Raw genomic sequence first — 24870 nt, forward strand, 5'->3', positions numbered from 1 at the left:
CCCCAAAGATTAGCATGGCAGCCTGCCTCAGCTGATAACGCAGGGCACCTCCACCCTGGTGAATGGAGACGAGATGCTGCTTCTCTGTGACCGCAAACAAGTCTTGTCTGAAGATGCTGTCCATAACAGATGAGTCAAGGATGATGAGCCGAGGAGGGGAGAAAGAGCGTTGGCAATGGAGGGAGGGGGGAAATGCATCCCCAGTGACCCTGCTTCTCGAGTTGCACCTTCATTAGTTTTCCGTGGAGGTGAATTCCTCCAGCCTCTGCAGTTTGTTGAAGGAGAAAAGTTTTGCAGTGAGCAATGAGGTCATACAATCTGCTGACCTAATTACTTTGTGCAGAAGAAAATGAAATGAATTGCGTGAGTCACCAAAGGAATAGGAGTGAGACTTGGGGGGGAGGGGCAGGGGTAGAGACTGTCAAGCAATTGTAGAATGATTCGGTGCTTCATCCTGTTTTTATTTAATGCAGTCATTAAATTTAAATACATTTGCATATGACAAATTATAACATTCAGAAGTTCTAGGTGACACCCCTGACAAAGCAAAACTCGTTAGAAGGCAAGACCATATTCCATGGACCTCACCAGGAAAGTAACTTTGTTCAGTCAATTCAGTGGCTTCCAAGACCCAAATTCAGGTGTTCAATAAAATAACAAACCAGGCTGTTGCAATTTGTGGAAGGCAAACTGGATGCCGTCAGGAGCTGAGGGCCTTGCTATAGCCCCAAAGCATGTTGGTGAATTTGTTTGCAGTTGGGGGCAAAATGTTTGGTCCATGAAACGCTTTCCAAAAATTGAGGGGTGGGGGGAACCAGAGTAAGCATTTCAATCTGTGGTCTCTAGAGGAAGTAAAGTGCAGCCTTTGACCTCCAAAGGTTCTCTCTGGTGGATTACAGCAATTCTGCAATGAAAAGCTCAAAAGGAAAGTTGACGCCCTTCCCACCGCCCATTACTGAAAATATAAAACCCAGCTGTTGCAACAAAAAGCCATTTCTATTCCTGGAATAAAACGTGTGAACTTTTTGGCAGGTGGAATACAATACTGGTGATAACTAGATAGTTTTTATGTTAACAAAGCTGGAGATAATTTTAGAAAATGTCCCAGTTTCAATACTTTTTTGTGACGATGAGTGGGTCTAATAAGATCACTTCAAGGAGAATTTCCTCTCGTAGCTGCCATGGTTAGTATTTTCTGCTTCCGTTCCCTACAATAAACCACACCAGGAGCAAAATAGCTCCCCACCCAGTCTTGGCATTGCCTTGTAGCTTAAACTGCCAACTGATGCTTGGATCACAGGACGAGGAAATTGGCTGCACCCAACTCCCAAGAAGAGCCCAGGCTGGCTGACGCGTGAGTCTTCTTCCAGTCCAGCTCAACTTCACAGACACTTCCATGCAGCCTTCTTGGCATAACATGCTAGTGGCTTATCATCCCCTTCTGAGATGTTCCATCGATTTCCCTCTCTAGCTTCCAGCTCAGGGCTTCATGGATGGTCTCAGAGCCAACCCTGCTTTGCTTTCTAGATCAGCCAAGGCCCTCTAGGTGCTGCTGCCTGGCTGGATGCTGGGAACTGCAGGTCAGTTAACAGCCAGAGGAGCAACCAAGGGCTCTCCATTCTCAAGGCCTGAAGTCAGTAAAGTTAAAATGGCTCTACACTATTTTGAAGGGCCATCAAATCTGCTTCAAGTGAAATGATGGTGAGGTGAAGGAGTACACATACAGTCCACTTGCAAGACTTCTTCTTCCTCAGCCTTTCAGCCCTCTGGATGGAGTCCTACCTTGTGAATTCATCTTTCTGTTGGATTTTTTTTTTTCATTTTAAAAGTTAACCAAATACAGGCAGGATTGGGGAGCGAGAGAGCATTTCTCTGAAGGCAAAAAACTTGACCCCCAACAGTGGCAGAAAAGATGGATCCCCAATTACAGAGCCAAGAAAACTTGAGCTGAGGTCCCTGGATATGTCTCAGGTCTAGATGTTTAGGTGTCAATCCGAATGGTGCCATATGAGTTGTGTCTCTTGCTGTCTTCCCTTCCTTCACAAAGCCAAGAAGGCTCCAAGTAGGAACTATTTTAGTTTGGCATCTAAAGCCAGAAGCCCCTGAAATGCAGCCAGGTAGCAGAGGGACCTGGAGGTAGGTGCATCAAATCATTAACTAGGAATTAACCAGGAAGCACGTCCCTTTTTTAAGCAAACGTACATCCCCAAGAAAGAACGACAACGCAAGCAAGAGTGGGCATCTTCTGAGGCCCAACGCTCATCCTCTTAGCGTAGGTCGTCCTGGCTAAACCCTGCCCCTTCCCCTGCAGAGGGGAGGCTGTGGGTCTGTTCTACAATCCTCCACCTCTGAGCAAGCCTATTTGGGCAGCCAAACGAGGCATCTATGCAAAGAGCTGCCCCATCTGATACTGTGTCCCACCCTCACCTGCCGACCTTCAGGTTCAGTGTATAGCATACAATATCAGTAAACTAGGACATAAATGCAGCCTGTAACTTAATCTCAACTTTTCTTTATGGAGGCAAGGAGAACAGAGAAATGGGACTGGCTGTTTAATTCCCTCCTCATCGCACTCTCTTGGCACGGGCGCCTCAAACACCACAGGGCATCTCATCCATCCATCTCCCCAAAGGGTGGGGGAAGCACGAGCCCGTTCCATATTGGGTGGACGACTTGCGTCAGGCTTGCCCGACTTCATAAATCAGCCATTTCAATACTCTGACCATTTCAAATGACGTCCAATGTTTTCATTAGCTCATGATTTATCACCAGAAGGTACTCTTTTATTTTATGCCCGATTTATAAACTTTTTACTCTCCCCACCCCTCCATTTGCTATCATGTTCACTTTGTCCACCAGGCAATGAGACAGTAAATTTATTGTCTATGAAGCGACTTTGAAGGATGACATCAATGCCCAAACGTGTTTGTGTTTCTTGTCAATGGACAATAAGTTCATTGGAGAATTCTCGCTGGGCGGGGACCATGGCCGTGATGAGGTCACAGGTGGGCTGCAGCATATAAGCACAAGATGGGGAAACCTCTTGAGATACCCCAGCAGCCAGCAGGGAATTCCACGCCAAGGCAGTCGTGGGTAGAAACGATGGACAAGCTGGGCTGGTTCTGCCTCTCTCTCTTCAGCCTCTCGGGGCAGTTATGGGCAGCTCCCAGGGCCAGCTCCAGTGAGGAAGTCTCTGCTTGGCCCCCAGGTAAGAAGAGAGTTTTCTCTTGATTCATCCAGCAGTTAATAACCTAACATCGTAGTGGAAAATTGTAGAAAATTAGTGGAAGTGGAAAATTAGTGGAAAATTACTTGCCCGTGCTTTTGATGCGAGATGAATCAGTTACATCTGGAAAGCCAAAGGATGTTCTTCTGCAAGCCGGCAAAATCACCAGAAGCCGGAAAGATGGGTGGAGGGACCTGCGTGAGTCTCTTATGAAAATCTGGTTGCAGAGGCAAATTGGCTGCAAATTGTTAGCTATTGGGCTGTTGTTAAGAACCTGAGGATCTGAGGGTTTGGGGCTGAGTATCCTGAGTGATCTACCTTGAGGAGATAAGCGATTTAGGAGACAGTGATGATGCTAGAACATAGATTTGGCTTGACAAATTAAGCTTGTAATGTTTCCTTTCTAATGAAAAGAACTCCCTCAGGAGGAGTAAATTTGTAATTGCAGCTAAAAACATGGCTTTCTTTCTTAAACAGAGATAATGATATTACTAAGCAAAATGTGGAGCCTAACATGGTGGCTATCCATGGTTGCTTTGCTTTTTTGCAGGCTTCAAATAAAATGTCATCAATGGGTATTTGTCAAATGCTTCTAACCATTGTGTTTTCTCAATGAAATGTTAAGATAACAATGCCATTATGTGTCAGTCACAGAACAGACTCTTTAGTATTACAAGCAGCATTCATCTAACCTGCTTTTGAAGCTCAAACTAATTTTTGAGGAACTGAGGACCACCTCAATTAACAGATTAAGCAAAAAAAAAAAACCCTTTTCCAGGGTGATGAGTGCTGCCTACAACAAGTAGCAGCCCAGATGGTGCTGGTGTGTCCTAGTGTCTACACACACACACACACACACACACACACACACACACACAGAGCTTACATTCGAGATTCCTTGGCAGAGATGAGGGCAGCAATGCTAGATTGGACAGGAAAGGAAGGGTTTTCCGACGACAGAAAAGTTGAAGGCCACCAAAGCTAAAGAATGAAAATCACTGCACAACAGTGTTCCAATATAGAAAAATACGAAGAGCAACATGTCCAATCATCAACCCCAATTATCACTGATGTCAACTATAATCAATATTTGGGTTTAGCTGAATGGTTGAAATGAATGAGACATCACCATTTGCAAAGCAAACAGAATCTCTTTGCACTGCCCACCCAAAAATATGAAAATGATACACCCTGCTGGGTGCATTTATTCATTTACTTGTGAGAAACACTATTATTATTGCAGGCTCGGGAATGTTCCTTTGAACAGAGTGAAGTGGGATTATTTTTACAGTACATTTAACTATGTGAAAGTGGTAGGAAACCATCTGTGACTAGGTGTACCCTCATTAGCTGTAGGATTGGGCAGGGTTCAAGACTAAATGCCCAAGCTACAAAGCGAAAGGCCCTCATTTGCACCCAATGAAGGTAACTGAGGGAGCCCACTGGAAGCCTGCAACGATTCCTAGTCTTGTCCCTTGAAAAAGAGGAGGTAGGTTTCAACCTACTTTTGGGGCACTGCGAGGTTGATCCTACGTTACAGGATCCGAAAAGGGACTGGAACGAAGGGGAAACAAAACTCATCTGAAATATGGTAAAAAGGGAAGGTGGTACTCACAGTGTAAGAGAAAGAAGGAAAGGCCACCTCTCCCTTTTATTTTCATTAAAATGGAACTCAAGTCTTCTGCAAGTGCCAAGATAATTTGTCACCTAACATGTAATTCTGTTATGGAACTGACAATCAAAGTTGTGGCCAAGATTCTGCAAACTTCCTTTTGAAGGCAGATTTAGAGAAAGCATTTCTTCTGATTAGCAAGAGTGGGGCATCAACCAGGAGTGGGGTCCTAGACAGGTGGCAGAGGAAAACGGTTGAGGGCCAAAGGAATGAGTCCAAAGGAATAAGGCTGTTCTTCATTCTCAAGGATTTCAGAGAGAGATGTGGGGAGATGGACACCTCTCCAAAGTGCACTTGCTTCTTCCTCATCTTATTCTCAATCTCTAGCAGACAACGAAGATGCCAGGCTAAATCTGGAGGCTTTGACTAGCATAAGACCCTTTCAGCAAGCCTTAGCCAGGATACTAGGAGCACAGACCGAGGACAAACGAAGCAAAGCAGGTAAGACAGAACCCCCCCTGCGTATTTTACTCTTTCACAGCTCTTGAATAGTGGTGCCATCTCCCCCACAAACCCCACCTGCCTTTTTCATGCCTAACATTATTATTTTCAATTCCTTTCCCAAGGATTTCCAACACAGAATTCACATTTTGCACAGTGGCGCCTGTGACCAAGCAAGTGCATTGGCAGAACATGCTCAGATTGGTTAATTTCAACTTGAGCAAGCTTCTTTGGCATTCAATATGTTGCATGGATCTAGCCCATTTGGTAAATTCAGTTTATTTTGCAAAGCCAGAAAACAGACTGCATGCATAGTGTGAACTCAGATGCTGGACCAACATTTTATGCTCACCACTATAGCTCAAAATGGGGAGTAGTGGCCATAAAAGCTCCAACTGGATTTTTACTCTTAATATGACTCACTTTACATTTTGAAGGCGACTTCAAGGTAGTGATTAAGGTGCTGGAATAGAAATGGTGAGTTCCAGTTCTCCCTTTGGATGACTTTGGGCCAGTCAGTTTCTCTCAGCCCAACCCACCTCACAGGGTTGCTGTGAAGAAAATAGGAGAGAGCATTATGCAGGATGTGCTGAATTATTCAAAATAAAAGCAGGATGTAAATTTAATTTTAAAAAAGGTTAAATCTTAACTTTTAGGTTTTGTATGACCAATTTATATTGTTGCATTTGGTCATTGCTTTGGTGATTTTTCCCTTGCTAGTCATTGACTACAATTAAATAAATTTGATTTTGAAATTTGAAACCCATCAATAGATGAATTTACATCTCCCAACTTTATTTATTTATTAAACACACTTCTATGTTCAAGTCAATCCAAATGACTCTCAGTCGGCTCGTATAGAAAAAATAGAATACAAAAATACAAACGCAGCAGCTCTCCAACAATACAAAGAAGAGTAGGAAAAAAGAAACGGCAACCTCGAATCCAATCAGGGGAAGGGTCTCCGAAATCGCTCGGTCTTCGAGAGCTTTTGAAAGGCCAGCAAAGGGAGAGCCGGCCTGCTCTCCTCCGGGAGGCTGTTTCCGCCCTGAACCCTCCAAAGCTGTGAGATTTGCAGCAGCTTCTCCCCTGTAGATCTAATTGGCCGGGACAATTGGGGGGAGAAGGCCGTCTGGCAGGTATGAAGGGTTTTATAGGCCAAAACCAGCACCTGAAGTGGGACCCAGCCACCGACTGCTATTGTAATGCCCATTTCCCATTTTGAAGCTATATTTCTGGAACCCTTGGAAAAATTCTGTCCCCAGAACACCTACAGCAGACTTTCTCTCTTAGAGCTGACAAATCAGTTCTTATGAGTCAGCTGTAAGGCAGGAGTGAGAAATGTGTGTATCTTGGTCATTACCTTATCTCTGCCTGAACGTTGAATATTCCTTCCGATGTTAGAAAAACTAGTTTTAGACAACTAAGCAAGAGAGGCAGATGCAGACTTTGCAACCAGATACGTTCTGTATTTCCCACACAAACGTTCTGAGCCCAGCTTTGTTTTCATTGCAGGTCTTGGGCCCCACAGCTTCAGTGCAAGGGAGTATGTTAAAGAGGTAAGAAGGGTGTGGGGGAAATGGAATGGCCTATGGAGAGAAATTAGATCTGAAATGGTTTTCCTCCCATATTTCCAATGTTTAGTAACAGGCCCAGCTGACCCTTTTTTTCTTTGGAAAAAGACCTATTCAATAGCAGTGAAGATAATTTCAATGGTGGAGAAGAGAATGCTCCTAGGTGACCAACAGCCTCCACATTGCTTCCCAGCACTGCCTTACTTTCTTGGTGAAACTGCTCTTCTCCTAAGGAGAAAAAAGTCCAAAACAGAATGTCCTTCCTGCTCTCAAGAAAAACACCCCCTTCCGTTACAGGATGTGACTTTAGCTGGGGAGTATTATTGCTTCAATTGCTTGGAACTCACAAGCCATTTGTAATACATAAAGTAGCCTCTGCTGCTTGCAAGATGGAAGATAGACTGCAAATGCTCCTTCTTGGGCAGAATACCGAGAAAGTGGGGAAGAGCACTCCAACCTTACTTGCTCTGTGGCTTGCTTTCACCATGCTGCTAATATCTGCCTGGAACATCTGGCTCTTGGTTAAACATGAGCCCAAAATCCTGCTGTCAGGAGACATCGCCAATTTCATTTCTCCATTAGTTCTCAGCACTTCAAAATATTTACTTTATATCAGCCAGTCTATGGGCCCAAGGATCTTCCCTCACTGCAGGAGTCTTGTTTAATTTTAAGTATTAGCTGTTCCATTTTCAGACACATTTTTCCTGCTCTGCCTGGACAAAACTTGTCCAGGCAGAGCAGGAAAGATCAGGCTTTGCATCCATAGGCAAAGCCAGAGTCTGGGTCGGATCATGTTCTGACCTTTCCAGATAGCCTACTCTACAAACAGAGCAAGAAATACGTTAGGTTTTGGCTTAGTTTTAATTGTACTGAAAATACTAGGACTTAAGCACTTAATGAAGTAATTAACATCTGTTGATTCCTTTCTAATAATTACAGTTGATAAATGAATATTTCTCCCAGATGTTTCTGTGTACATCTTATTAGTTCAGTAGGGCTCTGGGCACAAGATTATATTCCATCAACCCAGTTCTAGTGTGGGCAGAGAACAAAGAGCTTAACTGATAAAACTATTTTTAATTATCTGTGTACCATATTAGCCGTATTAACAACAGAGAGGAAAGTTAAATACAGGAAGGACAAAGTAAGCACTCATATTTTTACCACCCACACTCAGGAAGAACATCAAGCTAGCAAACATCTCTGACAAAAGCAACCAGCACCAATTTCTAACCTTTTCTTATCAAGAGATGCCATCCAACTCCAAGGGAATTTCTGGTAGTCTTACATTCCGAAACCACTCCCTTTCCCACGGGTTTCAGTTCAACTTTAGTTAAATTGTTTTATAGCAGATTCCTGAATTTGTGGTACCAAGGTGATGAGAAAAGTTTAAAGTGTTAATGACATGAACAAATTTGTGGACTCATCTTAGTGGCTCTGTTTTCCTTGTTGAAATAATACACTTGACATGTTGGTGCTTCCTGATTATTAATTTCCTTAATGTTGTTCCTTAACGTTGAAGAGCTGACATGATAAATTAATGTCAAAACCAACTACTGCCTCATTTGGGGGTAGAGGCAGGCATCCCAGACAAAGAGCGTAGAGCTTCTTATATGCAAAGCTGGGTGAGTGGGTTTCTTTGACAGAGCGTGAAGAAAGGGTGGGCTTTCTTTGCACAACTCAGATCTTTGACCACGAGGCTGGAGGCCAACTTTGCTGTTGGACTACATGGCAGCCCTTAACGATGACTGACTTAAAAAGCTTTATTCAATACAACTTTCTGGTATAACTGAGTGCACAGTCTGGGTTCACATAAGATGCAAAGCTAAAGTGTGGTTGGCCGGTTTCTTGGGGATGCTGTGATTGCATCATACCCCAAATCTCCAGAAGATCTCTGAACTTCCTTCCAATTCTAAAATTTGGTAAATCTAGAACAGTGTTTCTCAACCTTGGGAACTTTAAGAGGTATGGACGTCAACTCCCAGAATTCTGGCTGGGGAATTCTAGGAGTTGAAGTCCACACATCTTAAAGTTCCCAAGGTTGAGAAACACTGACCTAGGATCTCTTCTCCTTCATTCTGTTCAATGATTCCTTCTCTCCTCTGGTTTCCCTTGTTTACCTGATGGAGGGGGCTCTCCTTCTCTTTTTGTTCACTTGCTCAGGCACCAGTTGGAAGCTTCTCCCAGAACATGCTGCTAAGACGCTTATGGGAATCCACCAGGAAGCAGCATAAGAAGCGTGGGAACCTCTCTGAATGCTTCTGGAAATACTGTGTGTGACTGACTGGGAACCCATTTGCTTCCAGGTGCCCCCCAGTCCCAACACCACATCCTTGCCCTATAATTTATGATGTGATCAAGCAATAGACTAGAATCCTGCATATAATCTCTGGAAATGCACACATGATGAAAATAAAGTAATTTTGAAGATGGCAAATAACTTCTATATTACTTGCATGGGATTTAATAAATCTTCTCTAGATTTGGTTATATTTTTGGAAATGGCGAGTTATTTTCCTTCTTTTTATCATGGATCCTATTCAAGCTTAGGGAACAAGAAAGGCATATTGCAAATTTATTTATTTATTTAAATTGATTATGTGGCTGCCCATCTCACAATTGCGACTCTAGGCGACTGACAAAAATTAAAAAATGTATTATAAAAATTATATTTCACACCCCAAAAGGAATTCCTACAGGAAATGCCTTTCAGAATTAGTTTTTTTTCACTGCAATTCCAGGGGAGGGGTATTCGTCCTTACTCTCAGCAGGCCTTACACTACTTTCAACCACACTGTGAACAAAACTGATTGTACTACGCCAATTATGGGAAGTCAGCGGAAAGCTAAATGCTTAAATCCTCTCAGTCCTGGGTGGGGCCTTGCTTTATGCCAAAGAACATGGTTTATTAAAGGCTCCCTCTTCCTTTAGGACACAAACATTATTGTCTCTCTCTTGACCTGAATCAATGCTGTAGTCAGCAGTGACACACAGCAAGTGCGCCGAGACCAACTGACCACCTTTGCCACTGGTTGACCACATCCCTTCTGGGCATCCCGTACAGAGACCCCCATCTCATCTTGATGGCTCTCATGCAATTTGACCACCTTTATGACAATCAGTAAACAAAGTGCAGCCCTCATAACTCAGCCAGAGAAACAGAGCTAAACGATGCAGAGTCTCAACCATCAGACTGAATGAGTCATTGTTTGTACCATATTACTGGTTAATGTAATTTCAAAAGGCAGCTCTTATTTTTATTGCCTCTATAAACTACCCCCCCAACACATCTCAGAATGTTGAATAAAGAAGCTATTGTGCAATATGTCAAAAATGCCACTTGGATGGGGATAAGAGCTCTGATAGGATGATCAGCTTGGAAGGTGGAGACATGCCAGCACCCTCCTTGATTGAGGGTGGCTCCAGAGAGTGGCTGACTGTGGTGCTGGGGGCCTGCAGTGGAGAAGACCATGCAGTTGGGCTGGAGCACCCAGTATTTGTCCACACTCTTCGTTCTACGGAGAGTAGGAGTTAGGCTGGTTTCCCACAGAAGAGGGAAAGGGGGCTGCTGAGGAAGGTGGTTTCTTAAAAAAAAATGGGGGAACTCTGGGAAAGAGAAGAAGAACTTTGATAGCTGGCAAATTAAGATGGACCTAGAGAGCACTGGCTGTGAAAGATTTGTTTTGGAAAGAACAATGATGGCTGGTGATGGACTGTTGAAGGATTATAAGTTTGAGGAAAGGTAGGTAAGAAGCAGAACAGGGCACAATCTGGAAAAAGGGCTGACGTCTGAGACAGAATCTACCTGGGGGCAGAAGGCTGTGGGGGATCAGAAGCTGAGATGGGAGGAACCAAGCCAAGCCAGCCTGGAAGAGGAATCCTAGCTGGCGTCTTAAGCTGTTTTTGGACCCTGAATAGGAGTAGCTAAAATCTTTAGAAATAGAGCAACAGACATACAGAGTACAGTCATACATCATTAGGGAACACTTAAACTGCAGAATGTCTAAAAGAGAAAATGTTCCCTTTAATAAATCACAGCCACTGTGGTTGTATTTCAACAGGAAGTATTTTCCTTTTTTCAGAAGTGAGAGCCCAGAAGCTGGGCGGACAGTGGAAGGGAGCTGACATTTTGAATCAGGGGCTTCACTGGAATACTATGGGAAAACAAGTACTTTACCCATCTGTTCTCATTCAAATTGTTACCCTTTAATTTTCTACCTATTCTATGCATCTGATGAAGTGACCTGCAGCTCACGAAAGCCTAGGCCTTTTCATAAAATAGGTTGGTCACAAAAGGTACCGCCCAGACTCCTGATCTTTTCCGTCTCGCTGCTCACGCAGATCAACTTACTTGCTTACACCAAGGAATGGAATAGTGCAGTGAAGAACAGAAACATGTACTGTGTCAAATCATTTGATGGAACCCAAACATGTGCGCAGGATAATGGAGTACCAGGGTGACAGATCCAAGGAACAGGCCAAAGGCTTCACAGCTTTTCTGCTTTCAGGAGTCAATTTAGCCTTAACCCCAAGAACTGAATTTAAAGCACAGCATATCAGCCAGACCTCCACACCCCCCACAAGCCAAGGAGGCTCTGCTCACCCTGGGGAGGAAAAGCAACACTGTCACAACTGTTCCAGATTCCAGGAAAACTTGGGAGCTGTGGTTTTCTAGCACACAGAGATTGGAGAAGAATTCATGGGACACCCAAACTGCAAGTGGCTAAGAAGCCAGTGTAGACATCCAAGAATGTCATTCCTTATGGCTAATTTACTTAGAGGGGTGTTATCCATTCCCTACATTCAAGCAAGATGCCCCTTTTTCTTGCTATTCTTTACAATAAATCTATACAAAACAGAATCATCTTTGTCTGCACACCAAGAGACACACATCCGAAAATCCAGGCCTTCTTTCCCAAAGGAGAATGCTACACGTTTTAGGTACTCACTGGGACAAGAGGCAGGATGATGATGAGACACCCAAGCATAGAACAGGTGTTGGACACTCTTCAAAGAGTAGGCAGAGGGAGAGATAAAAGAGAAGAGCCCAAAGGAAAACCCTCCTGTGCTATCTAGAGCAGGCAGATGGTCTTCTGAAATGCCCCCACCATCGCTCATCTTGTTCTGGAATAGATCCAATAGCAAAAACAAATAATGCCATTGCAAAATCTTCATGAGCAAGTAAAGCTCTTATTCTTAAACAATTCAGAATTGTTTTCCTTGACTAATTCCCAACCTGACATTGTGTAAACAGTATTCATCTTGGCTAGAGTACTGGCTAGAATCATAGGCCCATAATGCCACCTTCTCCAAAATGGGACACTGAAACATTATACTACATAGTTTGTCTAAAGAAAATACTGCTGTTAGGAATGATTTATGTGTTGCTAAGATAGAGGATTGATTATATTCCATTAAGTCAGTGTCAACTCCTAGCGACCACACAGATAGATCCAGGATGATCTGTCCCCAATGTGGCCCTTCATGTCTTCCAATGATGCACAGATTGCTACTATAACTGAATCCATCCACCTTGTTGCTGGTCATCCTCTCCTCCTCTTTCCTTCCACGTTTCCCAGCATTGTATATGAGAAGTTGGAAGGAAGTTGGGTCTTTGCGCACTGTGTTTAAAATTAGATAATTTGAGACTGGTCATTTGTGCTTTGAGTGAGAACTTGATTTGCTGTAAGATCCATTGGTTTGTTTTCCTAGCTATCCAATGGTATTCTCAAGAGTGTTCTCCAACACTGAAGTTCAGAACTATAAATATTCTCCTTCAAAGTCCAACTTTCACTTCCATGGAATGTCCCTGGAAAAACCATTGCTTACATGATTCTGACCTGTACATCATGACATCTGTCAATTCCAATCCGTTTCAATTTACCAGTGCTTAAAATGTCAACATGATTAATTTCATCTTCCACTGTCTCGAGCTTCCCCCTATTTATGCTTCTCACTTTCCATATTCCCACCGAGATTCTGCCTTTGCAGCTTCGGATCTTCTTTTCCTGAACGGCAATACTAGCAATTAGACATCGCAAAGGCTTTAATCAAGCCACATTATAAACACTATTAGTACTATGAAAGATCCTCAGCTTTTCCTCAGCAGTATGTTGAATGCCATCCAACCTGACAGGCCCATCATCTGGCACTATATTGTCAATCACTTTATATACTGTGTTACAGGACATCTATAAATGCAATCAGAGAGGCAAAACCACTTTCTCCTTTATGGAATATTGTTGCACGATAGTAACGTATTTTATTGGGCATATAGCTGGAACTTTCACATTTAAAATGTGATATCTACTTTGTTCAAGTAAATGATCTGACACATGTCACTGGTTGGGTGGGAAACAGGAATGAGTGATATGTAAATGGCAGAACAACCACACACACGCCCATTTCCTGCAGAATTATGAAAAACCTGTTCTTAGATTTCTGGGGAGGAAATGGTGGACTGACGATGGCTCTGCAAAAAAAGTAGACCAGCTCTTCGATAATCCCTCTCCGGATAAGGAGAGGACTTGAGATCGCCCCCAAGGGCTCCAGACAGTTGCTCCTTGCAAGGAGACTGCAAGACAGCTGTCTCCAGCAGGTTTAGAGCTCTGGAAACAGCCATCTTGCTCAAACTGCGGTCAGTGCCTTTGAAAGGACATTAAGTTCTCATACTTCCTTTTCTAATCACTTTTGGAAATTGCTCATTCCCTTTCAGCTATTAGGAACCTTTGGATTGACAAGTTTTACAGCACCAGGTGAATTTCCTTTAATCCTAGCGAAAGAAGTCTTAACTTAACTTAACTTGTAGTTAAAAATTTTTTTTGAATAAACAGCAAAATATTTATTTATTATTTATTTATTTTGTTTATTCAAAATTTTTTTTTGAATAAACAGCAAAAGAGCGATTAAAACTTTGATTTTAGAAGGTTACAAATGGACTAAGGGTCCAGATAAATTTGAAATAAGATTTTGGAATTAATTATAAGGAATCCTTCCTGTGGAAAAATGTTTTTATTTTGAATTCTTTAAAAAAAATTAGACTTTAAAAAGGGATACTTCTCTTAAGCAATATCACTTCTCTCATCCCCAGCATTGCCATGGACCATGCCATTTCCTAGTAAACTGCTGTTTTTCCTTGCATAAAAAGTGCCTGGCATTTGATTTTGAAGCAGGCCTAGAATTTGCTGGGGAGCTCACATGGCTTGGGGAGGTCTTCTTATAGCAGGTTCAGCTGCAGGGGGGAGGTCCCAAGTGAACGGTTCAAGAGTGGGGGGCGACAGCCAGAGATTTCTTGCTGCCCTTCCTCAAACAGAGGCAAGATGTGGTCCACAACATCTGGTACCGCAGAGGGGGGAAGAGGAGATGGAGGGTCTGGGAGCACTGGGGTGCAGGGAGTGGAGGAACAAGGGTGCTGGGCAGAGAAGTAAGGCTGAAGAAAGCAAGCTGGCATGGGAAAGCTGGGACGCAGCGCAGCTGGGACGTTGCCCAGGGATGGAGCATGGCATGGCTGGGTGGGCTGTATGCTATATACAGGACTGACCAGATGATGGGGGCTGTTCCTACTGTTGAAAGGGGTGGCTGTCTCTCATTGCAGCCCATGGCACACCAGACCCAGAGGAGGGATGTACAGGAAAGGTCTTACCAGAGGGGCTAGGCTGGGGGTCTTCTGAGAGAGCCAGGATGGCTTCCAAGCCATCGTCTTCTTCTCATGAGCACCATTCTTACAACCTGAGCTGTCATCTGAGGAAACCAGCACATTCTGCTCCTTGAACTGGCTCTGCTTGTTTTTCCTTTTCTAGCTCTCGGATCTGGCTGGCTTGGAGGGGAAGTCACCTACAGAGAAAACAAAAGATAAGTCACGAGGAGAGGAAGAAACAGGAGCAGCAACTCCTGTTGCTACATTGCTGTCCTGCTCCAAGTGACAGGAGGGATTTTCGTAATGGATCATTAAGACATCCAGCTTCCCACCCTGACCTCGACTTAGGAGAGCCTTCACCGATTCACCACCTGGATCCTTCAACCTCAACTGAACCCTGGAATTTTCACATAAACACAGACATTGTACTGCACAGCTCTATCCCTTTCTTCCAAAGGCACAATTAAAGATAGCATTTTAAGATTTGAAGTTAGGCTGCTACTCTAAGACAGGCACACCATTTGCATTTAAAAAACCACAAGGCAACTGAAGTCCAAGTTAACTGTCAAATGCATTATTTGAATGCTTGCTGAGAATCATCAGTACTAATGAGGCAACACTAGTTTAAGCATTATTTCTGCAAATATCAATGATTAATTTAAATAACTCCCTGTCTCACCTATTTCTTAAGCTAGGGAGTTTGGCCAAGACCACAGCTGTTTGGAAGTCAATGGGAAACTCATTTGAAATAATTCCTGCATTTCACCTCAAATACTGCGTCCATTTTTGTTCACATTTGAAGAAGGACTCAAGAGAAACTGTAACAGGTTCAGGGAAGGGCAATGAGTCTTGAAGGAATTGGGAATTGAGGAAGTTTAGCCTTGAGAGGTTTGAAGGAAATATGAGAGTGCTCTTCAAATATATGAAAGGAGGACACGTGGAAGGTGCAGACCTGTTCTTTGTGATTCTACAGTTCAGAATACGTTATGATGGATTTAAACTAAAGGAAGGCACATTCAAATTGAATGTCAGAAAAAAAAATGCAAAGAATAGTTTGAGAGTGCAACCAATAACCCAGAGAGCTGGTAGCCTCAAGCAGAAACTAGGTAAGGGACATCTTAATTTAGATTTCTGCAGGGAAGAGAGCACTGTCCAGAGTGACTTCTTCCAGCTCTGTGATTTTATGGGTTACAGAAAACAGAACACTTCTTTCTTCAACAACAGTGAGATTCTTCTTCCTATTGTTTTTGTTTGCACAGTGCAGTTGAGTTCGTTAATGAAATGAATCTTAATTGATAAAATTAGATGGAGCAGAGAGCTCTGTGGGTACCAAGGGATGTATCAGCAAGCACACTATGGTCTCCAGCCACCACAGGCCTTAGGGACTCATTCTCAGATTCTTTCCACTCTGTGAAACATGTATGGGAGAGAGGTTGAAAGAGAGAGGGATGCACATCCAAGCTAAACACCTCAAGGGACCATGATGGTATTCACTCCTTCTCCCTCTTTTCACCTTGATCTTGGGAAAGAGGCTGGTTGCTTCGGGCTCTTTGATTTTGGAAGTACGACCTGTATGGAGATAGCAGGAACCTTTGGCACATCTGGGCCATGTAGTTCTGCTCCTCCTCTGACAAAGCCTCTTTGGTCAGTCCAACCCGCTTGATTCTGTCCTTAGCAGCTGCAGCAGCAAGTGGGATGCTGGTGGAGAAAACGTCAACTTGCTCGCTCTGCAGAATGGCTTCTTCCAGCGCAGTGGCTGCTGGAAGGTGAAGAGACGAAAATGCAAATCTTGCTTCTCTGAACCCCCACCCCACCCCCAGGCCCAAATTCAACTGAAGTGGGCTGGCCTACAAAGCTGAGCCATGGCATGTAAAAGACAAATGAGAAACAGTTTGTATTGATTGAAATGCACTCAGGAGTTACTCCATCAAGAATGCCTTCACAGGAACAATATTAGAAAAAGAGGACAGGTTCGAGACTCCAGGGTTTGGGGCATCAAATTTCCCTTCTCTCTGCAGGCAGAGGCCAGGTGGGCTTTTTCCGGTTTCAGGATTTCCCTGACATGAAAGAGCACTTGCTTTGAACTGTCGCTCCCAGGAAGATATGGGCTAGTGACTGCAAGTCCTCCACAGGATCCCTCCCCAAAGTGACAGAAAGGAGCCAATATGACCTAAGCAGCCCTCTAGCACAGCCATTTCCCACGTAATTCATAGCATGAGCTGAGGGTGATCCAAGACCTTAGAAATTATCATCACAGGTTTTTTGGGGGGGGGGGCACTTTCAAACATTGTGTGAAATGGGGAGCTCTCACCAGCCACCTGTTTCAATGGCTGCCCCAGCAGCATTAAACCAAGGCCATACCTTGTCACCTAGAGCGCTCCAAATGAGGTACTAAATTCAAAGGTGGAAGGATGGGTGTTTGGGGTGAATTCCCAGATGCTCATCTGAAGAACCATTTACTGGTAAATAATCAATTCTTCCTCACTATGGCCCCTAATTTGCACTTGTCCCTCTATCTCAGTCCAAGTTGTTCACAGGAGCAGGGAACAACATGTATGCTGCTTTGAGCTCCCCAATGAAAAGTGGGCTAGAGATTAAATAGACACGTATATAAATAATATACATAATTAATTAGCACTAGTTAATATGGGTAACTGATTAGCTCCTTTACTTGGAGGAATATTAGTAGACTATAGAAAACAACCCTGCTCTGACACTGCTTGGATGTAATGTCAATTTGATAATATCTGATACATGGTGATGGAAAGGGCTAGGTTGCCCTTTCAACCTGGCCATCAACCAGAAAATCACTGGGCAGTAAAATGTGCAACCGCAGGAGTGCAATGCCAATGCAGCCCAGCTAAAAACAAGGATCCTTTGCTAAACACAACCAGATGGTAGCTGTCACCCGTTCTATAAAATGTGAGGAGACTAGAGGGCTTCTCTATGGCCCATCCAGGTGAAGGACTTGGTGAAAAGCCACACCATGATCACTGTAAAATGCAAACGCCTGCTTCTTATCAAGGAAATACAGGAACCTGAGAAAACGTTGTCAGGCAAGCTCCTTCCATAAAAGAAGTCTGGGATTGCCTTGAGCTAAACAACCAGCAGCAGAACCACCTTGTGGAATGCTAGCTAGAGCTTCTTCACAAGCAGCACACGTGGTTCACTTGCGAAGGTGAAGCTGCTGAGAACTGACAGTCAGGTTAGTAAGTAGGGCAAGCGTGGTCCAAAGGTCAATTTAAAAAAGTTACATTCCAGCCTGAAGGATCAGAGGGATGCAAGGCTCCACTAGGATGAAAGTCTGTTTTCAAGTTGCCTTCAAGTGACCATACCCAAAAAGTTTTGCCTCAAAGTCCTCTTGGGCTGCTATCTGAAGCTGAGAGTGATTCTCACACGGTTCTCTTTAACAAGATTTATTGAGATGAGTGGGAGAGGGCTACCAAATTATTTCCCATTCAGAAGGTATCCCCCAGTGCATTAGCTGGGGAATTGCTGATTTTCTTTTGAATGGTGATCTGGCAAGGAGACAGGTCTTTTCACTGACAATGGAGCTCGCAGCTGACTATTTATATAGCTGTCTCTTGAATTTTTATCAGTGGGGGAACTACTGGTCCTTGGCCATCTTTAACAATGTGGGGGCCATCAGAATCTGAACCAGTATGGCCATCAATTTTTGCACCAAGTGAAAAAGAGGGCCTGTAGCAGCTCTTCCTGTGGCTTGAAATCAAGCCAAGAGACTGGGACATGCAAATTATTTGTTCTGTATAAACTCTAATGTCTTCTGAAGAAGCAGATTATATAAAGTCTGCAACAGCTGTCTCCAGCAAAGATGGAGAACAGACACAGAAGAAGAAATTGACTGGTAGCCATTCCCATCCCACCAAGGGTGCTAAAGAAGGTGCAGCTGTACCACTCCTCTCTACTTCTCATGGTAGAACTGATAAGACCAGTGTTTCTCAACCATGACAACTTTAAGATATGTGGACTTCAACTCCCAGAATTCCCCACCAAGCCATCTTAAAGTTGTTAAGGTTGAGCAACACTGGATGAGACTGAAAAAGCAACCATCTTTTAGACAATGAGGTACCAGACACTGCCTGATCTGGAATTGGTAGACATAAGACAGTCGTAGCTGGTGGACTGTGGGATGGTCTGTTTTGGAGGGGATACCAAGTAAAGGCAGAGGGTTATCTAAATTAGGCAACAACCAGCACCAATCAGTTCCCCTCCTCCCTCTTGTTTGCAAAGGTACCACAATTCTTTACCTAAGCACATGTAGACATGCCTCATGAAACAAACTCACTCTGCTTCCATTCTTTCTTTTCTCCCTATCTCCAAGCACAGAAGTCAGGCTATAGGGCTTACTCCATCCTTTCTTCCTCCCACACAAAACTGTAGGGGGACAGAAAGTTCTTTTCCAACCTCATAAAACTGCCATTACTCCAAGCTGCACGACAGAATGACCTTCCAACAGGAGGTGTTCTCCTGCAAGAAAAAGGTGCTGCACTTATGCAGTCGGGAGTGGCTGTGCAGGCTGAGCCCCAAAGAGTAGAAAACATCTGGTCCTTATGATCTGGACTTAATCAGCTACGTAACACCTCTGAGATGGAGAGTCTATGGTATGAAGGAAATGGCACTAGTCTGGCCCTAGCAGGAAAAACCCAGGGCAGAGCTGCCCTGGAAGCAGTAAGTTCCATCATGAAGAGATGGAAAGTGAGACTGGCCTTTCAAGGAGACAAGCAGCAGTCAGACCATGGAGTCCTCTGGCGGGAGGCAATGAAGTAAACACTGCTCAGTAATATCTGCTCTTCCTTCAACAGGAAATAATCTCTCATCTCCACTCTGGGGTGGCATCAACGAGCTGCACCTTGGCAGTAAGTTGTGGGTTGGGAAGATTCTTGTTGAAGTACTTGAATGAGTAGCAACAACTGAAGGTCCAGATCTGATGCAAGGACAAGCTAGGCTGATACCAGAGGTGGTGGTTCCAGAATTGAATTTGTTGACATTGAAGGTTAATGTTCCTTTCCTTAATTACACTTCTGGGTCACAATTGGTGTTGTGTTTTTCATCTGAGTACAACTTGCAGATGACTGCTTTGGGAAAGCCAGGGATCGTGATCAGCACTGAGCAATTTGCCAGGGTCAGCAGTGCTGACAACTGGCAACCACTTTCTGTGTTGGACTAGTATGGAGGAGATCAGGCTTGGCATCAGGACACATACACAGCCAAGAGAATGAGGTGGAGCTAGAGGGGCGTATGGAGAGGTGGGGAGTGGTTCCATTAAGGATGCCTTGTGTCAACACAACACAACTCTGTCTGGAACAAAGGAGACACAACTTGCTTCCACAAATCTAACACTTTTAAAAGAGATCTGGAGAGCCATAAACACCATAAACCCGAGGGGGAACACACTAAGAAGAACAAAATATGCGATTCTTGTGATAATCAGGTGACTGGCTGGAAGTCCAATATTTCATAGGTTGCTCTGGGGTGGGTGGGGTCCTGTCAAAAATCTCAAGCTTCAACCTGAGTTGCTCCATAGAACCCACATGTGGGAATCAGAGTCCACAATGCAGACATTCTAATCTGATGTAACGTACATAGGAAGGCAAAGGGGCAGAGTAAATGAGAGATACGTGAGGAGCCACACTTCTTAGGAAAGACAAGTTTAGTCTGCAAAAAACAAAAGTAAAGAAAAGGCAATTGCTGTGTCAACTTCCCTGACTGGATGTGGAAAATGAAGAAGAGTGCTACTGAAGTTGCGCTGGCTAGTTGTGGACATCACACTCAGAGCTTTGTTTGTCGGTGGCAGCTCTGCCACTGGGGCAACCATTCAGACAATGGCACCTTTGGCTGTACAAGTGACTGGGAAGTACTGCAAGGCTCTAGTGGAAGGAAAGCAAACATCACAGCGTGAGAAGAGCCCGCAACAATGCTTCATGATAGCCTTGTCTCTGATAACGAAAAGAAACATAACCAGAATTTCCCTTGCGTAAGACAAACTGAATGAACACCTCTAGTGTCACACAAGTCATTTGATTCCCACCTCTGGCAAACAGAGATTTTACTTATTTACTTAACCACTAATTATATTTTTATACTGCTGTATTTCTTCTTTAATGATGCCAACACTCAAACGTACCTTTCAAGGTCTGTATTTCATTCTGTATCAACTGGGCTTGCTCGTCATCTTCTGAAGATGATAATGAAATATTTGCAGAGAAATCACACTTCCTTTTCAGTGCAGAAATGCTGCAGTTTTCTAGATAACTGCAGGACAGCAAAAAGAGTCTGTTCAAGGTTTCTGTCTTCCATTTGGAATGGAAATGAAAATCCCATCAAAATTCACTGGCCCAAAGGACGTTCTTTGGCTCCTCAAGTTCTGCTAAAAGGGCCACAATGTTGGAAATTCAGAGCAGAGGATTCCCATAATTGCCTTGACTTGGCCTGGAACTTCACAATGACAGACAGGATTACCCAAACCTAGATCTGGTTTTAAGTCTGTTTTTCCTGTTAATCAGTTCCATACAAGTCATGCAAAAGTGAATGCTACACTAAAGGCTGGAATATATCCCACTAGGTTATAATAATATAATATCCATTACATTTGGAAAAGGATGGGTGGGGGAGGCAGAAGAGAGCGGAATTCTGACTCTGTCAGCTCCCAAGACTTTTGAAAGTTATTTCTTGGCCAAGAAACTGCTCATTACCTGGAAAATTTCAAAGTAGATGCAGTGATGACACCAGCAGGGAGAGAAAAAGGAAAAATGGCAGAATGACTATAAATTGAATAACTATTCTAATGGAACTTTAAAGAGTCATCTTGAAAATGAAAAGTTGGGCCTTCCATGGGTTTCTTTTTCTTCTGCCCCCATTCTATTAAGATATGAAAAAAGGCTTCATCTCAAAATGTGATGAGAACTCTATTACAACAGTGGTGGAAGAAGTTAAACTCCTGGGACTATAATGCTCAATTTTTTAATGTAAGATCACCTGCTAACACTGTACATGCAGTTTATCTGCTGATAGAACAGGCTGGGGGATCCATTTCTCAAACGTCTGCAGGATGTTGTAGGTAGGCCTCCTCTGTTGGTAGTGTCACTCACGGTGAGCAACCAACCAGAAGCTGCACGTGCCTTGCCTAGAAATGGAAGATAAAAAAGCAAAAATGCCTGCAACTAAGAAGCTTCAAAAGCTCACAAGTCTATTATGAAAGGGACTGGCAGCCTTCCGGGGACTCAGAGTGATCTCTTATAATGGCCTGGGCATCTCTTCCCACTTAAAAAAATCACTAAGATTTCATTATTTTGCAGTTTAATTGGGGAGACTGAACCATGCCATGTTGCTGACTCTGCATCGTCATGATCATCATCTGGTGGTGTCTGCCTTTAAGGTATCCAAAGCTCCTTATTGGTTTACCAGCAATTACTTTGGAAATGGTTATAATATCAAGACATCGCTCATTCTTGGTCTGACTTAACGTTCTTATTGTTTTAATGTAAAAATCGTAGTTTGGGGAATTTCACGGGAGAAAAATCTGAGCCGGCATGCATCATTCAAAGACAGATCAAATGATTTAAACAAACACCCAACAGCTCTTAGGTATGACCAGTTAGGGAGAGCACAAAGCCAATTCCACTGCCAGGATCCCCCAGTGTACCCCATGCATAACATTCCTCAGTGGCAAAAGATGGCTTCGCCCTGGTGGGCATGAACTTACTTCCATCCCAGGAACTTACTGTGTGTCTCAACATACAACTCCTGATCTAAGTTCTTCATCCTGCTGACTTGCTGGAAAGTCCTCTAGGGCACAAGGAATGAAAGCAAAAAGATTACAGAGAGAAAATACACAACAGGAGGTTGTCTAACTGTTTTGCCGTCTTCTCTGTAGTCCCCTAAAGAGTTGGTACTGTGCAGAGTAAACACAAGGACCTCTAGAGCAGAGATGCATCACTCTTTCTAGGTACAGGCTGCATCTGTTTTTTCTCCAAGCGTTGGGCAGGGCTGAAGTAAAATTTAAACGTAATTCTTTATTTTGCAGCATTTCTTAGCCACCCCAATCCCCCAGGAATCTAGGCAGTGCAGCAGAAGAAGACAAACGTTTAAAACAAATCCCAACTAATGCATTCAATTCCTAGTAAAACCCAGCATGGAACTCTGCCAGCTCAGTCCGGTTCAAAGGCTGCCCAGAGTCATATCTGTGAGATGGGTGGACGTATAAATTGATTTAATAAAGAAACAAATCAATAACAAAATCTTTTTAGTCTGCATGGAGGACTGGAGCCTCCAGGGGGACCCAGTTCCATAAAATGGGGGCCACAACTGAGAGGATCTGACACCTTGTCAACCCCCCATGCACCTCAGAAAGTGGGGGACTCTGAGGAGGCCCTCTTGACCAAACTGGGCAGATTCTAATCAGGCATACTGCTCATATGAAAAAAAAAAAGCACTGCCATTTCCTGTTCCACCTACTTAATAAAATTACCATTCAGCAAATATACATTCAAGGGCTACTTAGAGAACGTATGAAAATCTTATGAAGAAAGCAAGGAGTATCAGGGAGCCTGGTCTGAAATTTTAACAGTATTGATTTCATATGCTGTGACTTAGGCATCAAAAAGAGATAAGAAATATTCTAGCCAAAAATAATTCCTATGTGTGGAAAAAAAGAGAAGTGATTCCCAATGGGGAGAAATAACAGAATATTTACTAGATTAAATTCTGACATGTAATCTAGCAATATATTACCAATCCAAGAACACAGCTTGGGTGCTTAAGTGCTGAGATTTTAAAAAAGACCCAAAGTTCAATTCAAATCACCCCCAACTGTTGTAAGAGAAATAGGGGATTGTTGGTGGAAGAACAAAGATGCTAGAGGAGCAGAATCATCTCTGTTTGGGGAAAGTTTTTGGTCAACGGCCACCAAGGAGGACAAAGGTGTCAGGAGCAGGAACTCAGTGCAGAGAACATGTGCAAACAGATTTCTCCCCTGGTGGGCCAGCCTTTCCCCGGATCACCCTCCCTCTAACCTGCTTCTGAATCTTGAGTCTTCAGGAAAAAAGAATAAATGCTTGGTTAAGCTGGTTTAGTCTAGGTTTCATCCTTTTCTGTAAAAAATAAACTCAATAGTTGTCCCTGAAATTCACAGAAATACTTTTGGAAGGACTGTTTCTCTGCAGCTCCACACTGGATATGGCCCATATTCGAATTTAATCTTCTTTTTGTGATCTTCTCCCAACATAGCCATTTGAACCCATTCTGGTTTTGGAGTTACCTTGCTGACAGAATCTTGAGTCCCTGACCATCATTTCTCTCCAGTGCGTTGGAGAGAATAACAAAGATATTTTCCATTGTGTTTATAAAAGAGGAAAGAAGGACAACCCACAAAGATGGAGATGTAAGCTTCTCTGTGGGAGATGAAGGGACCTCTGGGTCAGGACTTGATCAGGAAAACCCTCATAAAATGGCTGCCATGTAGGATCACTGGAGACTTTGGGTACTTCTCAAAATGGCTGCCGTGGTGGGTGCAGATAGCCACAAAACACCTATTTAGCAGAAGGGAAACCCTACTTGAGTCTACCCCCCCAACCCCAGAGGCTCCATATGACCCCCATATTTATTTTCATCTTTTTTCTGGACAGCTGGAAATGTTCCCAAAACACTTGAGTGCCATTTTAATATTTTTAAATGCTTATGACACCTAGAGGCATTGTAATAAGGAAATAATATGTTAGAGGCTCTCACGCTGCACCATGTAAGGTGACATTTATTTAACCTTAAGTTAGCTGGGGTAGGAAGTCCTCAAGGAAGGGCCTGCACGGACTTGCTTTGGCTATTCTGTCCTGAAGGTATCCTATACACACTGCTAAACTCAGAGTTCTAACAAATGCTCAGAATTCCAGATCTGACCTGATCTTACATCTGAACAAGACAGTTGTGAATCATCTATTCTGCTCTGGTTTCAGAAGACAAGAACTCCCTGTTGATTAATGCATGGGGCCCTGACATGTTAAAGCCAAAGCCTATTAATTAACTATTAATAAAGTCTCATGGCTTCAGAATTGTCACCTTCTTTAACCAACACTCTGATTACAACTTATAAGCAGAGATTCTACTTAGGTTATAACCTGATGATAAGCTAAGCCTATAACCAAGGGCCTCTTCCTAAGATTTGCTCAGTTGCTGTGGTTTTGGGCCAAGCAGCGTTTACCTTCACAGATGTGGCCGAGCTCCATGCAGGACTCAACTCAGATTTAGCTTGAGATATGCCACTGTGATTACATGGAGATCTATACAGCAGTGTGCAAAAAGCCGATTC

The 24870-nt window shown here is 43.4% G+C and overlaps 2 protein-coding genes across 2 annotated transcripts in view; one reads left to right on the forward strand and one right to left on the reverse strand.

Annotated features, from left to right (window-relative positions):
* Positions 1 to 446: 446 nt before the first annotated feature.
* Positions 447 to 24870, reverse strand: part of PER3 (period circadian regulator 3) — a 40718-nt gene continuing 16294 nt past the window's right edge. The window contains 5 exon segments of the mRNA XM_088147579.1: positions 447 to 3251; positions 5763 to 5890; positions 11863 to 20437; positions 20695 to 21005; positions 21546 to 22355. The gene's annotated coding sequence lies outside the window, so the exon portion shown is untranslated.
* Positions 2904 to 9209, forward strand: UTS2 (urotensin 2). The gene is given in 6 exon segments (XM_088147565.1): positions 2904 to 2919; positions 2922 to 3002; positions 3005 to 3208; positions 5226 to 5339; positions 6855 to 6898; positions 9077 to 9209. Coding segments are annotated over 6 exon segments (576 nt in total). The 3' UTR covers positions 9194 to 9209.

This window comes from Python bivittatus, unplaced genomic scaffold (genome assembly GCF_059951505.1).
Source record: "Python bivittatus isolate LINGU-HERP-01145 unplaced genomic scaffold, Pbiv_v1 ctg000510_np1212, whole genome shotgun sequence".
NCBI lineage: Eukaryota > Metazoa > Chordata > Lepidosauria > Squamata > Pythonidae > Python > Python bivittatus.